The following is a 16,277-nucleotide window of genomic DNA, read 5'->3' on the forward strand; positions in this document are numbered from 1 at the left end:
TCTTCAAGTACAGGGCACAGCCATGGGCTCCAGATTTGCTCCATCTTATGCTAACCTTTTCATGGGACTGTATGAGGTGGAGCACGTCTGGGGTCCAGGGGCTCTAGGATGGGCTGACAATGTGATCTTCTATGGTCGCTACATTGACGACATCTTTATGATTTGGCATGGCACAGTTGAAAATCTGAACATGCAAGACGCAATTGCAGTATGGATGAGGATTTCATTAAAAATATTCATGAAATCAAAATGAATTTCCGCAAGAGAGGCTATAAACAGTCATTTTTGGATAATGCGGAGAAAAAGGCACTGTCCCTGATTAGGAAGGAAACATTAACGCCTAAAGTTAAAAGTAAACGACGTGGTGGAAAATTGGATTCAGAAGTATTATTTATTACTGAGCATAACATTTTCAGTAATCACATCTACAACATCTTGAGAAAGAATTGGGGTCTGCTTGAGATTGAAAGTCTCCCCACTAGTATCATATCAAACAAACCTAGAGTAGTGTATCGCAAAAGCAAGACCCTCAGAAACATACTGAGCCCGAGTTATGTTAAAGATGTTCAAATTCCTACTACCACTTGGTTACCAGAAAGACCCATAGGTTTCTATACATGAGAAAGTTGTTGTATTTGTAAATTTGGCTCGAACAAGGTAAAAAAAATTAAAAGTAGTCAATCGAGGGAATTTACCATAAACAGCTTTATTAACTGTAACACAACTTTTACAGTGTACATGATTACATGCTCTTGTCAAAAGGTATATGTTGGCAGTAGTATTCGCAGCCTAAAACTATGAATCCAAGAACATGTGCGAGCGATAAGAAACTGTGATGTGAAATATCCTATTGCTCACCAGATACATCAAGATCATCCGGATGACAAGAACATCATCTTCTGTGGCATTGATCATGTTAAGATGCCAGAGAGAGGGGGTAATAGAGAACTGTCATTACGACAACGGGAGGCATCTTGGATTTGCCGTCTAAGAGCAAACAGGTTTGGGCTCAATATTAACGATGAGCTACATCATTTCTTGTGAAAAGACTAGAACATAGCAGTGAGAATGAAGATGTGCCGCCAATCTTTAATGTCCAACCAACATATCTATGACATCTATAAGTACGTTCCGGACCTCCACTCTGATATCGAGCTTATTATTAAAATAATAGTTATTCCTGACTATGTGGTATTCCGGGCCATTTATGCTTATCATCTTAAGATGCGGTTCATGTTTCTTTCTTGTACTATGTATCTTACTGCTCTTTATGCTAAAATAGATTAATCAACAAGGTTCTGTCTTTTGTGATCTTGATCTGTTCTTACCGCATTAGACTACTCTTGTTCCCTTATGCCCTGGGGCACCTTAGACTTATATTTGCTGCAATATTTTTACTCACTTTACCACTTAATGATGGCCGACATTTTTGCCCTTTCTTTCGTGGTCAAGTCTAAGGTGTTTGTTTGTTCTTTTTCTTAAACTCAACGTGGGCCACACACCATTGAGTGTTGGGTTTTACTAGGACTATAATCTTTCTTGCCTATTTTGTATTAATATTATTTCTCAACTCGCGATATATGTACTAAAAATTCGCTAGAGTTTGGCTCATTTTTATCGTCTAATAATTGTTGATGCTGTTACTTTTTCTCCTTGTTATGTTTATTTCCATTACTTAATATGGGCTATACAACTCCATACATTTTATTATGATCTACACAAATCTATAACTTTAGATATATAGTAGAACATAGCAATAGACTTGTTTATTTTATCATTTAAAGATGGCCGCTGCCCTTACTACTATTATGTGGTGTCCAAGGTTGTCATCGATTTCTGCTACCCAACAGGTGACACATATTATGGAGCAGGTGGTTTAAAAACGCTCCCGCACACGCGCTCGGCTTAATGCTTGTTACCGATGATACTGAGAAGCACAGGCCACCATGCCCCTCTGGTGAGTTCAAGTTAGAAATAGTTAAACTTGTTTTTTCGATATAGAAATGTTCGTTATGCATCTGTTTGCATTTGCGTTTAACGACATGATTAACCTCGTCATAGATGGTTAGAATAAGTTTAGTTTATTCGTGAGTAAAACTTGTTTTTCCATCTAGATATTATGTTGGTTTTATACCTTTGCTCACGACTATTACATTATATACACTGTGCACAGTACTTTAAACCATCGTCCAAGATGGCCGCCACATTTGACTGTTTAACGTAGAGCTCGAGTCTCCCTACCCTATATAAGTCCTTTTGATCTTTTAGACTTGTTCTCTTTTTTTACAAAACTAACGCATATATAAATATTGCATAAAACGTCTGTGCTTAATGCACGCTATTTATCGATTTGTTATTCTTAAAACTTTAAGACATGTGTTTCTCCTGCTCATTTTGCTACCTTATTGCGTCTAAAATCCTCGTCGACCTCTTTTCTTCAATAGGTGACACATTTTACAGAGCGGGTAATTTAAACATACCCACGTTCTGTAGTTCGCCTTTATATACGTAAACTCAGAAACCACAATTACGGGCCACAACACAATTTTGGTGAGTTCTTTTACCGTTTAAGGATATAGATTTTTTAGTCATGTTTTACTCAGCTTCTGCTCTCAGTGTTAAATTTTCACTTACATGAATTTGATAAAAGAAAATATATTTGTTTATAATTTCGTGCTTATACATTTGCTTAAAATTAATGGCAATGAATCAACTCTTGGCATTTTTATATGATTACTCCATGATATGGCGTTGACATCTATGGATATATACCTTTCATCCATCTGGTGTTTTTTATTGTACTATATCTATATATATACTCTGGATCCAAAAGGTGTTGACACATTTATGTATAGATATGTTGGGTGGACATTAGTTGGTATCGCTACTATTGGCTGCATATCTATTCTTTCTCTTAGATAAAATTTCATTGATAAAAAGGACTGTGTAACATTGGATCCTTTGGCTAGTAGTCTGAATTATACAGAGAAACTATTCACATCGATATTTGAAGGTATGTGATCAATTATCACCTAAAGAATGTACACAGAAAAATGTATATTGAAAATTAATCACTGGAATATGGTGTATAAATGTCTGTTTCTCGAGTATATAGGCCCCCTAATACTAAATAATTAACAATTATTGTGCATTTTTATACAAATGTCAATCTTTTAGTAATTAATTATTTTATTCTGTTTTTGTCCTTAAATGTACATGTAGCAAGTCTTTCTCAGAACTAAAGCGCACTTTATATATGTTTCTTTAATAGCCCTGAAGGAGTCTCTGTCTATGAGACGAAACGCGTTGGCTATTCTTCGTCTTGCACATGAAAAAATGAAATAAAGAAAATAATTTTCTCAAAGAACATTTCATTTATGTCTTGGACACTTGTTTATCGACTTTGTGAACAGTGCTGAACCCATTTGTGTTGCATACTCAAGAATATGCTCACCCTCCTATCAGGCCTAGTAATCAGCCAAATACACCAAGCCTTACACACACTATCTGAAGTAATCAGTAAGCCAAATCTCAGACACCACAATATCAGAAGCATACAGAGGCTTCTGTCTTCTGGCCACCTCCATTGTTTCCCTGATAAAATAGAATAGCAGATCACGTTAGATCTAAGGAAAGCACGCAAAAGACCAATAAAAAGGGAGGTTAGAGAAAAAGGGCATAGTCAAGACACCTGGTGCCACTGGAGAAGGTCACGTTACATGCCACATGCTGAGACTAAAGTGATTTACATGTAACTTCAGGGAACATTGTGATTGCCAACGGCATTCAATTGCGACATGCTTCCTCTTTATACACCACCCAGTGTATGTGTAGATCAAAAGACACCACCCACACCTTCCATGTACACCTTGGAGAGAGGAGCTGGTGACGCCTATGGAACCCTAGCTAAAACTAGTACCATCCCATGTTCACAAGATTACCCGATAAAAAAGTTGTACCAATGTAACTGCCAGGTCAGTACTGAGAGGGGTGAGGCCCACCTTCCAATAAAAATTAAAGGCCAACAAAAATTAATGCGTCCCATGAACAGTAGCCCATTTTCAAAATAGATACCCCAACTTCAGGTGCACTGCTAAAAACTGTGTGAATAGAGTTTAGATAGCGCACCCTTAAAAAGAAAGCACAGGAAACCTGAAGGAAAGTGACGACACATACAATAATGCACTGTTTTTTTAACATAGTTCTTATTCAACAGGTTGGCAACCAAACTTTCAAGGGTACCACCTTTTTATGGGCCACATCAGCACCCCAACAGGATCTACAATGTGCGAACGAAGAACTACAAACTGTACAGTGAACTTTTTGCCCCAAACTTTGTTGACTAAAGACACTCTCAATTACCGGAGGATTACAGATGCCTCCCCTGGATCCAATTCCAAGATCAACAATGTTCCATAAGTTATGCATTGTTGCATTTCTATGTACCCTCTGTTTACTATGGGTGTTTCCGCAACCATTCATCAGCATAGCACTGCCCAGACAAATGGAGTCCACCCAGAATCTATCACTGCGCTTGTGTAAGGACCTCTCTCACATCACTTATAATTACACTGAACCCAACACTAGCATTCCACACGCAATATATAGCTCCCTCTTATACAACATGTGTTATCAGCACATGACCATTGTGGCCTCCAAGAAAACAGCCAGGTCATGTTACATCTGTTTGCTGGTAACACATGCAGCAGGGGCAGACAGACTTTACTTTAAAAGTGGTAATTCCCGAAAAATAAAAATGCCTTCTCCACCTATACCTATGTGGAATTAAGGCAAAGATACAACCCCACTGAGTGGAGCCCCACTGAATAATAGTGAATCTGACCCGATACAAGACCAATACCACAGCATTGTACCTTTTCAATTAGCCCAGCATTCAGACTGAGATAGATAGCTGCACAGGAGGGGCACCATAGGGGGACAATACTGGTTGGCACCAAGACTTATCAGAAACAAGATTCCTAAAGGTAGTAAAAACCACCAGGCCAATATACAAACACACCTGATCCCACTTTCATCTGTGGTCCCAGGGGGGGCCTTATCATTTCTGGGGCTGTCTTTTTCAAAGACAAATGGACCCCAGACATGGAGTTCCAGTGTAGAGCCATCCACCTTGATGATACACTGGGAAATTAGTCTCATAGGGGAGGGTTGAACCACAGCATAGATAATCCATGTCATAAAATCTGATATACTGAGGTAAATAGGCGTATGTTCTTAGAAGGGAAGGAGCAACCCCTAATTGCATGGAAACGTAGCCTGTATTCCTCGTGTTTCAGAGGTAAAGGAACCATCCCGCTGGGGTCAAGTGAAAAATGTGGCACAGTACTGCACATTCTGGACATGCAATGGGGCACGTTTATGCTGATGAATACCTACTGGCAGTGGGGTGAATTTGCCTACTCTCAGCTTGTCCATGGATGGCGTGGGCTCTGCTCCCTAGTCACCACACATACCCCGACCCTGGTCATTCCCGGAGAAGATCTGTCAGAATTGCACCAACTATTGCTAAAGAAGAAGACAACTATGTTGTATCAGGCTCAAGAAAAAAGAACTGCTGAGTATTTGGCTGGGCTAAGTACAAGGACATACCGAAAGAATCCAGACTGTTTTTTGACACCCAAATCAATGCTGGGGGTCCATACCTTTCTTCACAGTGCAGACGAAAGGGAACACCCACTGGTTACAAATGACCAGGTGGAAATTGCTCACGACAATGAAAATCACTGAGCTCAGCCTCAATTTAGTCAATGAAGAACTAAGTGACCTCCACCTCATGGTAATGCAACATCAATATGTGTGGGACATAATGATCGCAATGGAGGGAGCTGTGTGTGCCACGATCGAAGCATCCTGCTGCATGTTTATCCAAGGAAATTATCTAGACAATAGAACTTTAACTCTTGCCATCCAAGCATTGCACCATTTACAAAGAGACATGCATGAGGAGGGAGGTGGCCCTGAGCAGGAATGGTATTTGAACTGGTTTTCCTGGCTTCCCCGTTGGATGACCGGACTGTGCATGCCACTGTTTCCCATTTTCAAATTTGTATTGTTCTTGTGTGATTTCCTGCAATTGAGGATTTATTGCTGTAAGAACACAGTCCTAAAATTAGGTAGAATGCAAGTTACTAGGAAAGTAGTAATGGTCAAAGTTGATGAACAACATGTCTCCAATAATGTGAATGTCATGAAGTATGGGTTAGATAATATAGTTGAAAATTTAAATAGAGGGGGGAATTTTAATATTGGTAACATTGATGGCAATGTTTGTTTAATGATACACTTGCAAATACGAGTAAAATTGCATCACTATTAACAAACTCGCCCGTCATGAACTCTCCATCAATCCAGATTCAGAAATACATGATCAGCCAGGCTCCGCGACATAGGCCTGAGGTTACTGATTGAAACATCATAGGTGGGTTGGCATGTAGCCGGCAGACAAACACAAGAACAGGAAACTCAGGCCCATCTCCCAAATAAGCGCAGTGCCTCCACAATGGTCCTGGGAAACTAGCCCCATTAAAGCACATATGCCCAGAGGTATGCGCACATCCGCAAAACTTCATAAAGTCAAATGCCACATGAAGTTCGGAACACATAGCCAATCAGGACACAATGCATGCAGTGATCACATGCCCCTCATGCCGGACATCTGGACATGTTACTCACCGGCCCATATTGTGTCCACACAAGGTTGCGACTCACCTGCAATTGTTACTAGGGGCCTTATTTATGACTCCACAGAGAAGGCCTGCATTCTTTTACCAAACAAGGATCACCAGAAGTATTTTTATGATACCAAAAAACTGTATAAAGCCTTGGTCAAATGTATTGTTCTTTGAGACTGTTCTCAGACCCGCTTCTGTAGCTGTTCTCCCACCTGAAGTGTTTATTTTAACCAACTGTTCCTGTTTGTCAAACTCCTCTATTCTTTGTTTTTTTCTAGGTAAATTCATATTTGAGAAACAGGGGCAGAATGACCGGACCCTACACATCTGCGCCATCTATAAAAATATGTCATTTTGCAAGAAGCTGAACACTTGGATCTTCAACTAGGTGAATCTATGGATCAGCCCCGATGTCTCCTGGTTCATGAGAGGATACCTGCCCACCAGGTGATATTGCGCTTTACAAACGCACAATACATTACAGAGAAATCTAAACCCAACGCTACACATATGGGTGGTGTGTCCTGCTTGCTATGCTCATCCTCAGTCAGAAATCAGTAGATGTTCAGAATGCTGTATATGCAGCATTCTCACTGACTACCCTGTCTGTAAAGCATGCTCTTCGTAGTTTAGGACATGCTTTTTAGGGACCTTAGGCAATCTTCCCCTGCATGTTTGCCTTAGTTTCAAAGGGAGATATACTCATTCAGTTTGAGGAAAGCGGGTATTGGAAGGCATGCTTGGTCACCCCCAACTTGCATTCACAAACTGGAAGATTTAGCACAGTGAGTGTGCTAAAGGTACATGAAAGACATGTCTTCCTGAGCTGTTCACTAGACATGCATTCTGTAATGCTCAGAATGTCAACAGAGCTGGATACATGAGAGGTAGCAAAAATGTAATCAAACTTTATTTAATTTGTGAAGGCTGAAGCACCAACTGTTAACATGTATCTGTTTAGATATTTGCATGTGGTGTGTTTGTATGAAAGTTGGTTGATGGCTGGGTGAGAATAGGTTTGATTGGGGTTTTTAACCTATGGAGTATGAATGTGATGGATCTTTGAATGGTTCTGGTAGGTTGATGTGAGAGAGGGGGGCTGCATGGGCCCAGGGTCATTCCAGATGTTTTCCTTCTGTGGCTGAAAGTATTTTTGTTTGAATTAGGACTCTGCTCACGTTACTCCTGTTAATCAGTGGTAAAGTGCTTGTGCTTCCTCCCTAACACATGGTAAAATTGTCCTATACTTGATTGCCACATTTGCTTTACTATGGTATACCACAGTATATACTATAGAATACTAATATGGTTCTAAATGTACCCAGGGCCTGCACATTAAATGCTACTAGTGGGCTGCAGCACTCATTGTGTCAAACACTAAAGTAGCACTGTAAAACATGACATTGCCATCTATGTGTGCGGTCTCAAAACTGCTATTTCAACTCTGCATAATAACCTTTTTTTATGTGGTGCTATTCAAAACATGTTATTATTATTACAACTTAGACTCTCCATCATATCCCATTGTCAAACTTGACTGTTTAAATAAGCTTTGTTATACTATGTTAAGAAACAATTATCATTTTTTGGGTTAAGTAATAAATAAAATAAGATGTGGTGAACAATAAAGTTCTGATGTATGTAATGTGTCAGTTTAGGGATATGATTCACATAATCAAAAAAGAGCTGTTCAATTTTCTAACAAAAAAGTGTGATTTCAAGCCTAGATTTGAAAGGCTTTTTTGCCTTTCACGGACTAATATACTGCCAAACTTCCTTTTAGCTCAGTTTTCTATTCCATTGTGACCCTCGCTGCTTCTCCATGATGTTTCAAGCAATAAAAGTCAGGGACGATTAATGATTTAAGTGCTTATTGTCTGGCCTGGCAGTCAGACACAAAAATGTGAGGCTACAAAATAAGCTTTCTGACTTTCAGATCCACGTTTTATCTCACTAAGCAGCTCGTGACTAAAACCCTCAATTAGGTAAGTCCGTCCATGACATTAACTTCCATTACCAATCTTTGGGTCGAGGTGAAGTTTCTATAATAGTGGAAGTTTGCTCTTCCCCCTCAGGAAAGACTGAGCCAGATCAGCAAACATTATTGACATGTCTTGAGTGCTAATTTGGGCAGTACCGGGTTTAAACAATCTTTTACCATCATATTATAAAATCCAATTTCTAGGGGTGGTAAAATCGGACACGAAAGTATTTACATATGTGTTGTATCGCGTTTTTGCTGTGATGGAAATGCATTTGATTGAGATTTGTAGTATTTTATGCTGCACTCTTACATGTGCTGCTGCTTTGTGCTGTCCTCCGTTTATAGTTGTGTGCACTTTATGTTTTAGTTGTGTGTTTATGTTGCTTTGTATTCCGTTACTGTTTTATGTTAGGGTGTTTACCTTAAGAAAGATGACACATTCTGCTACATTTTAATCTAAAAGTGTGACATGCCTCTAAATTTCCAGTGACAAGCAACCACTTACTACTGTCTAAGGTGGTAACATACAACTCCTCCTGAGCTTCAGTTCTTTATGGGACCAGTCAGCCCAAAAATGTAGCAGAGACAAAGTCTTAAATTAGCGTTCCCATGGCTGTATCACATACAGTAAGCACTGGGGGTGCTTATTTGAGACGTTCTCAACCACAGTTTTGGACTGACCCATGCCTTAAACAGTTGCAGAGCTCAAGCAGTAACATTTTACCTACTTAGTGGTAAATTGTTACTTGTCACATACACTTTAGAGGAGAGGGCTGCTGCTGCTGGCTGTAAATAGGGGTGCATCCATTTGGAATGTCTAGGGAAACAGATGGATCATAACACAATAACCAACACAAATAAGCATAATAACTCTTTAGACATAATAGGGCACAGCAAAACAGTCAAAGGTGAACATGACACAGCCACAGAACAACACAACAACTTCACATTGCAATTATGTGGCAAAAAAGCATAATAAAATAATAAAGCATCACCACCACCACCACATAAACATTTCAAACAACAAATATGCACAAACATTCTTGTCACACTTACCACCTACATACACCTACTTTCACAATACAGAGGTTAAGGCATGTTTAAACCAAGCACTGCCGCTTCCTATCACCAAGGATATGTAATGCTGGCATTCAAAAATGGTTTGTGATCCAGCCCCCCAAGTGCTCACAGTAAGAGATACAGACTGTCTCCATGGTTTACTCACAGAACAGTTCTTATCCGAGTTCCTCTTCCAGTGTTTTTTCTCCTGCTTTTTCTGTGCGGTAGAATGTAGCGCCGCATGAGTCTGTATGCGAGGATTCAAAGCTAAGATGCTCTATGAAGAACACAAAAACATTCAATTTGTTTTTTGTTGGAATGGATGAGAAGTATAGCATTTTAGTACTTTTCCTGCCCATTTAGTGCACAACTATAGCAATTTAAAGTGATGTTCAATATTTTGAAACTGCTTTGTTCTAAGATCTGACTTCATAAAGTAAGTTTAGTTAATAATTGATTAAAATGGTAGTGGTTTAATCATTCTGTTCATATTGAAAAAGAAACATACTAACGAGTATGCCTATCGTCAACAATTTTGTGCACAAAAAAAACGTATAATCCACTACAACCCATGCATTCACCTTATATGTGCTTTCTAAGTAGCTCACCATTACCACAAAATTAACAATGTACCACTAGGTTCGATTCTCTTAATTGAGGGAACATCGATTCAAACTTTGTTCACTATAAAGTATCACTTTTTAATTAAAATAATAATTTAAAATTGGGATTCTATGTAATGTGTAAAGTAAAGCAGTCATTCGAAACACTAAGAACGCAAATAGGTGTATACCACGCTGATCGTGTGTTCAGCACCGAGTTGATAAACATATACAGTCAACCTTGCGAGATAGATATTTGTAAAAATCTGTTTTGACAACAGTTCAGTGCAAAAAAAAAAATATTCTTGACAGTAATTGGTTTTCCCCCATAAAATTCTATTCAGGTATGAGAGAAGGCAACAGGGAAACTGAAGGTAAAGATAAATAGTACCAAGATTTTTTCAATATTCATACAAATATGTACTTTCTGTAATTTTAATTAACTCCCAATGCTGCCAGTAAACCTGTCAGATTAATCACTAACTTCAGATTGCTGCTTTCTGTGCTCCGTACATGGCAACTCTTACAGCAATACTAACTTTGGCAGGGAATACATATCTTTTGTAGGTATAGAGACATAGTGAAAGCAAAAATGATTGCTTCTGCTGATTTCCTTTATTTCATTTCTTGGAAACTTCTTGAAAATTGAAAATGTCACCAAGTACGATATACCTTAAGTCATGTGTAGACAAAAACCTTCTTAGGGATAGCTGGAATATGGACACATTATCACTCACGGATACTGAAAAGTAGTCACCTCAATGCCGATGACCCTTTAAGCATCTACAGTGTGATCAAGAGTGTTTCAGTCTTAGGGTGGTCTTCCCCCAAACATTTTGCCTACTTACCACCAATTTTTGCTGGATTTTGCCTTTTGTTGGCCTTAGGACTCTGTTCATGTTAAATAAAACTGCTTGTGATCACTCCCCTAAAAATGCATGGGTAGGCATATATATAATTGGCATATTCAGTATACCTATAAGTCCCTTGTAGAGTGGTACACCATATACCCAGGGCCTGTAAATTAAATGTGACCAGTGGGCCTGAAGCACTTTTGTGCTACCTGTTAGACCTGGAAAAATTGGTGTGGGTCTACCCTGCATTTTTTGCCTTTGCCTCCTGTGTTTTTGCTGGTTGTTGGAATCTGCTTTGCTGGCCTAGATTCTTTGGGAACTTTGTCACTGCTGTTCAGTGCCAAAGTGCAAGTGCTCTCTTTTGTAAATTATTTTTTCATGGATTGGTGTTTCCATGATTGGCCGATTTGATTTACTAGTCAGTCCCTAGTACAGTGCACTGTGTCTGCCCAGGGCCTGTAAATCAAATGCTGCTAGTGGGCTGCAGCACGGATTGTGCCACCCACACAAGAAGCCTTTAAATGTAACTCTGGCCTGCCATTGCAGAGCCTGTGTGTAGTCTAGTACTGACATGTTGACTTGGCAAGTGCACCCACTTGCCAGGCCATGCCCTTCCCTACCCTTACATGTCAGTCACCCCTAAGGTAGGCCCGAGGTATCCCTGTGGGCAGGGCACAGTGTATGTAAAAGGTAGGACAGGCCCTGGTGTGTGTGGCATGTCCTGATAGGGAATTACTGCCCATTTCGTTTTTCACTATTGCAAGGCTAACTATTCCGATAGGATAGAATAGGGAGTTTGTTTATAAAATCTTATACACATAACTGCCCCTGGGAACAAGATAGGAAAATAAAGTTTAGTATGCCTGAACTCAGAATGTTAAAATGCATCTTTTAATGAGGGTGATTTTCACATTCTGTGTTTGAAAATACCACTTTTAGAATGTAGGTATTTTCTTGCTTAGACATCCAGTGTGCCTCTGCTATGCTTGTGTATTGCATGTCTGCCTTTTGGATGGCAGGGGCTGGAGAAGAGCAATGGCTCCAGAGAGCCTGAGAGGTCAGGGCAGGGCTGAATAGACCTGGGCTGCATTTGGAGTAGGGGGAGGAGATATCCTTTCACTTGGATGGGCCAGGTCTGCCTTCCACAATGCTGTCTCCACCTCCTGCCAGGAAGCTGCACCAGAGAGGACAGAATCGGTTTTGACCAAGCACAGGGCTTCTCTGCCACCAGAGAACAAAGAATGTTGTGATATTTTGCCTAATCCCATGCTGCGGAAGATAAAAATCCGGTAACACATAACAGAGCTCTTTCAGATTTACTTTTAGCTTTGTTTATTGGTATTATATCGCGCCGCATTTTAATCGTATTAGCTCACCGGATTTCACTCTCCTGCCACTGTCCCAGTTCTGCCACGGCTGGTGCCACTTGAGCGGAGGGACGCACTTGGCAGTACCTACGTGCCACACCAGAAGTGGGTGAAATTTCACTCACAGGGCCACGCTCAAGATGCCGTTCATTTCTACCCGCCTCTCGCCTACATCATGGGCGTGCAGCTAATCCCATGCTGCGGAAGGTAAAAACGAGGTAATACATAACACATGATCTTTCAGATTTACTTTTATCTTTGTTTATTGGTATTATATTGTGCCGTATTTTAATTGTATTAGCTCACCCGATTTCACTCTCCTGCCACTGTCCCCATTCCGCCATGGCTGGTGGCGCCTGAGCGGAGGGACGCAGTTAGCAGTACCTACTCGCCACACCGGAAGTGAGTGCAATTTCACTCACAGGGCTACGCTCTAGACACCGCTCATTTCCTCCCACCTCCCTCCTACATAAAATTGGTAGGGACGCGGCCGCGCAGTGTCATGCTGGCGGCACGCTGAAGGCACTCCAAAGGCAAGGCCGTCTGCGCCCATCCGTGCCTGGATGCCACCGGCCGCCGGAACCCCTGTCCATTTTCTTCTCTGCCTCTTTTTAACTTGTTTGCCACCAGTTACTGGCTCACTCATATTCTTATTCCCTCCAATGGCAGTCCATCGCTACTTGACTTTAGAACTCAAGGCATTAAATAAGTAATTCTCGCTCAATCCCCAGACAAACCCTATGGCAAACCCTTTATTATCTTTTCCTTATAACTCAGACACAGAACTTGTTACCACTGAATCCCCCCTTCATACCAATGCAAGGTTGACAAGCGTAGTAGGGATTAAGGGGCTGAACATTCTAAACAACCTAAAGAATTACCAGGACGCTATTTTAATGCCCGATTAATTCTTAAACATACCCTTGAGATGTGGAGCTTACTCGATTCTGAAAAACCAAACATATGTTTTGTTACTGAAACCTGGCTTCATGAAGCCGCCCTCCCCAATGTTGCAACTGCTTTCCCCGCGTAGTATACATTGAATAGACTTGAGAGGAACAATAAGAGACTATCAGCATACTTGAAACGGTTCTCTCCGAATGGGTTGAACTGTGTATCTTTAAAATAGGAAACTATACTAGGGAACCTGGATAGGCACCTTAGTCTACAGGCTACCTGGTACAAAAAACAATTTCACTAATCATCTGATTGAGATTATTGCCTCGCATATGCTAGCAGCCGACAATTTTCTTCTCATAGGCAACTTCAACTTTCATGCAGAACTTCTAGTTGAAACAGATACTGTTAAACTCATCTCCAATCTTGAAAAGCTGGAACTACGAAAATTGGTAACAGGGCCCACATACGCAGCAGGCAATACTTTAGACCTGCTGTTCACAAATTCAGCTAATATTAAAGTACAACCACCTATTCCCTTGCTGTGGTCAGACCACTGTTTAATAAAATTCTGTTTACAGCCTCTCTCAACTTATAGTAACCGCATCAGTGAACAGAAGCTGTGTAGACCCTTGAAAAAAGTTAGTCGAGTAACCCAATCACACTACCTCAGCCTTCCATCTTATAAAGCGGTACAAAAGGGGGTGGTGATGGACGGAGCATCAGAACCAATCAAACACTCACACCCAGTCAACAGATCTGGGTTTGATCCATCACCGTTCTTTAGCCCACTCTGCCACCCCAGTTCAGACATGGCCATATGCAAATCAGTCTGACCCTGTGCCTCATGGGAACAGTCCAGCCCGAACTGCCAAGCCATGCCTTCCCTGGACCGAAAACAAGCTTCCTAGGACCGGTTTCTGGCATTTCAGCCGTCTTCAGCCAGACTTGCTTGAATCCAGTGGCAAAGTGAGCAAGGGACTCACGTCTGAGCATACCCTGCCAACTTATGGCGAACAAAGCGGTACAAAAGGGGGTGGTGATGGACGGAGCATCAGAACCAATCAAACACTCACACCCAGTCAACAGATCTGGGTTTGATCCATCACCGTTCTTTAGCCCACTCTGCCACCCCAGTTCAGACATGGCCATATGCAAATCAGTCTGACCCTGTGCCTCATGGGAACAGTCCAGCCCGAACTGCCAAGCCATGCCTTCCCTGGACCGGAAACAAGCTTCCTAGGACCGGTTTCTGGCATTTCAGCCGTCTTCAGCCAGACTTGCTTGAATCCAGTGGCAAAGTGAGCAAGGGACTCACGTCTGAGCATACCCTGCCAACTTATGGCGAACAAAGCGGTACAAAGGGGGTGGTGATGGACGGAGCATCAGAACCAATCAAACACTCACACCCAGTCAACAGATCTGGGTTTGATCCATCACCGTTCTTTAGCCCACTCTGCCACCCCAGTTCAGACATGGCCATATGCAAATCAGTCTGACCCTGTGCCTCATGGGAACAGTCCAGCCCGAACTGCCAAGCCATGCCTTCCCTGGACCGGAAACAAGCTTCCTAGGACCGGTTTCTGGCATTTCAGCCGTCTTCAGCCAGACTTGCTTGAATCCAGTGGCAAAGTGAGCAAGGGACTCACGTCTGAGCATACCCTGCCCACTTATGGCGAACAAAGCGGTACAAAAGGGGGTGGTGATGGACGGAGCATCAGAACCAATCAAACACTCACACCCAGTCAAGAGATCTGGGTTTGATCCATCACCGTTCTTTAGCCCACTCTGCCACCCCAGTTCAGACAAAGTGAGCAGAAATGTCTGAACTGGGGTGGCAGAGTGGGCTAAAGAACGGTGATGGATCAAACCCAGATCTCTTGACTGGGTGTGAGTGTTTGATTGGTTCTGATGCTCCGTCCATCACCACCCCCTTTTGTACCGCTTTGTTCGCCATAAGTTGGCAGGGTATGCTCAGACGTTGAGTCCCTTGCTCACTTTGCCACTAGATTCAAGCAAGCCTGGCTGAAGACGGCTGAAATGCCAGAAACCGGTCCTAGGAAGCTTGTTTCCGGTCCAGGGAAGGCATGGCTTGGCAGTTCGGGCTGGACTGTTCCCATGAGGCACAGGGTCAGACTGATTTGCATATGGCCATGTCTGAACTGGGGTGGCAGAGTGGGCTAAAGAACGGTGATGGATCAAACCCAGATCTGTTGACTGGGTGTGAGTGTTTGATTGGTTCTGATGCTCCGTCCATCACCACCCCCTTTTGTACCGCTTTGTTCGCCATAAGTTGGCAGGGTATGCTCAGACGTGAGTCCCTTGCTCACTTTGCCACTGGATTCAAGCAAGCCTGGGTGAAGACGGCTGAAATGCCAGAAACCGGTCCTAGGAAGCTTGTTTCCGGTCCAGGGAAGGCATGGCTTGGCAGTTCGGGCAGGACTGTTCCCATGAGGCACAGGGTCAGACTGATTTGCATATGGCCATGTCTGAACTGGGGTGGCAGAGTGGGCTAAAGAACGGTGATGGATCAAACCCAGATCTCTTGACTGGGTGTGAGTGTTTGATTGGTTCTGATGCTCCGTCCATCACCACCCCCTTTTGTACCACTTTGTTCGCCATAAGTTGGCAGGGTATGCTCAGACGTTGAGTCCCTTGCTCACTTTGCCACTAGATTCAAGCAAGCCTGGCTGAAGACGGCTGAAATGCCAGAAACCGGTCCTAGGAAGCTTGTTTCCGGTCCAGGGAAGGCATGGCTTGGCAGTTCGGGCTGGACTGTTCCCATGAGGCACAGGGTCAGACTGATTTGCATATGGCCATGT

General features: G+C 42.0%; 1 protein-coding gene across 2 annotated transcripts in view; it reads right to left on the reverse strand.

Annotated features, from left to right (window-relative positions):
* The window catches only part of DPYD (dihydropyrimidine dehydrogenase), a 3,539,101-nt gene that overhangs the window by 3,334,186 nt on the left and 188,638 nt on the right, over positions 1-16,277 (reverse strand). For both annotated transcript variants that reach the window (XM_085601856.1, XM_085601855.1), the window contains exon 2: positions 9,902-10,012. In XM_085601856.1, coding sequence (XP_085457982.1) covers positions 9,902-10,012 — 111 coding nt within the window. The remainder of the gene's footprint in view (positions 1-9,901; positions 10,013-16,277) is intronic.

The sequence above is a fragment of the Triturus cristatus genome, chromosome 4_2, assembly GCF_964204655.1.
Source record: "Triturus cristatus chromosome 4_2, aTriCri1.1, whole genome shotgun sequence".
In the NCBI taxonomy this organism is placed as follows: domain Eukaryota; kingdom Metazoa; phylum Chordata; class Amphibia; order Caudata; family Salamandridae; genus Triturus; species Triturus cristatus.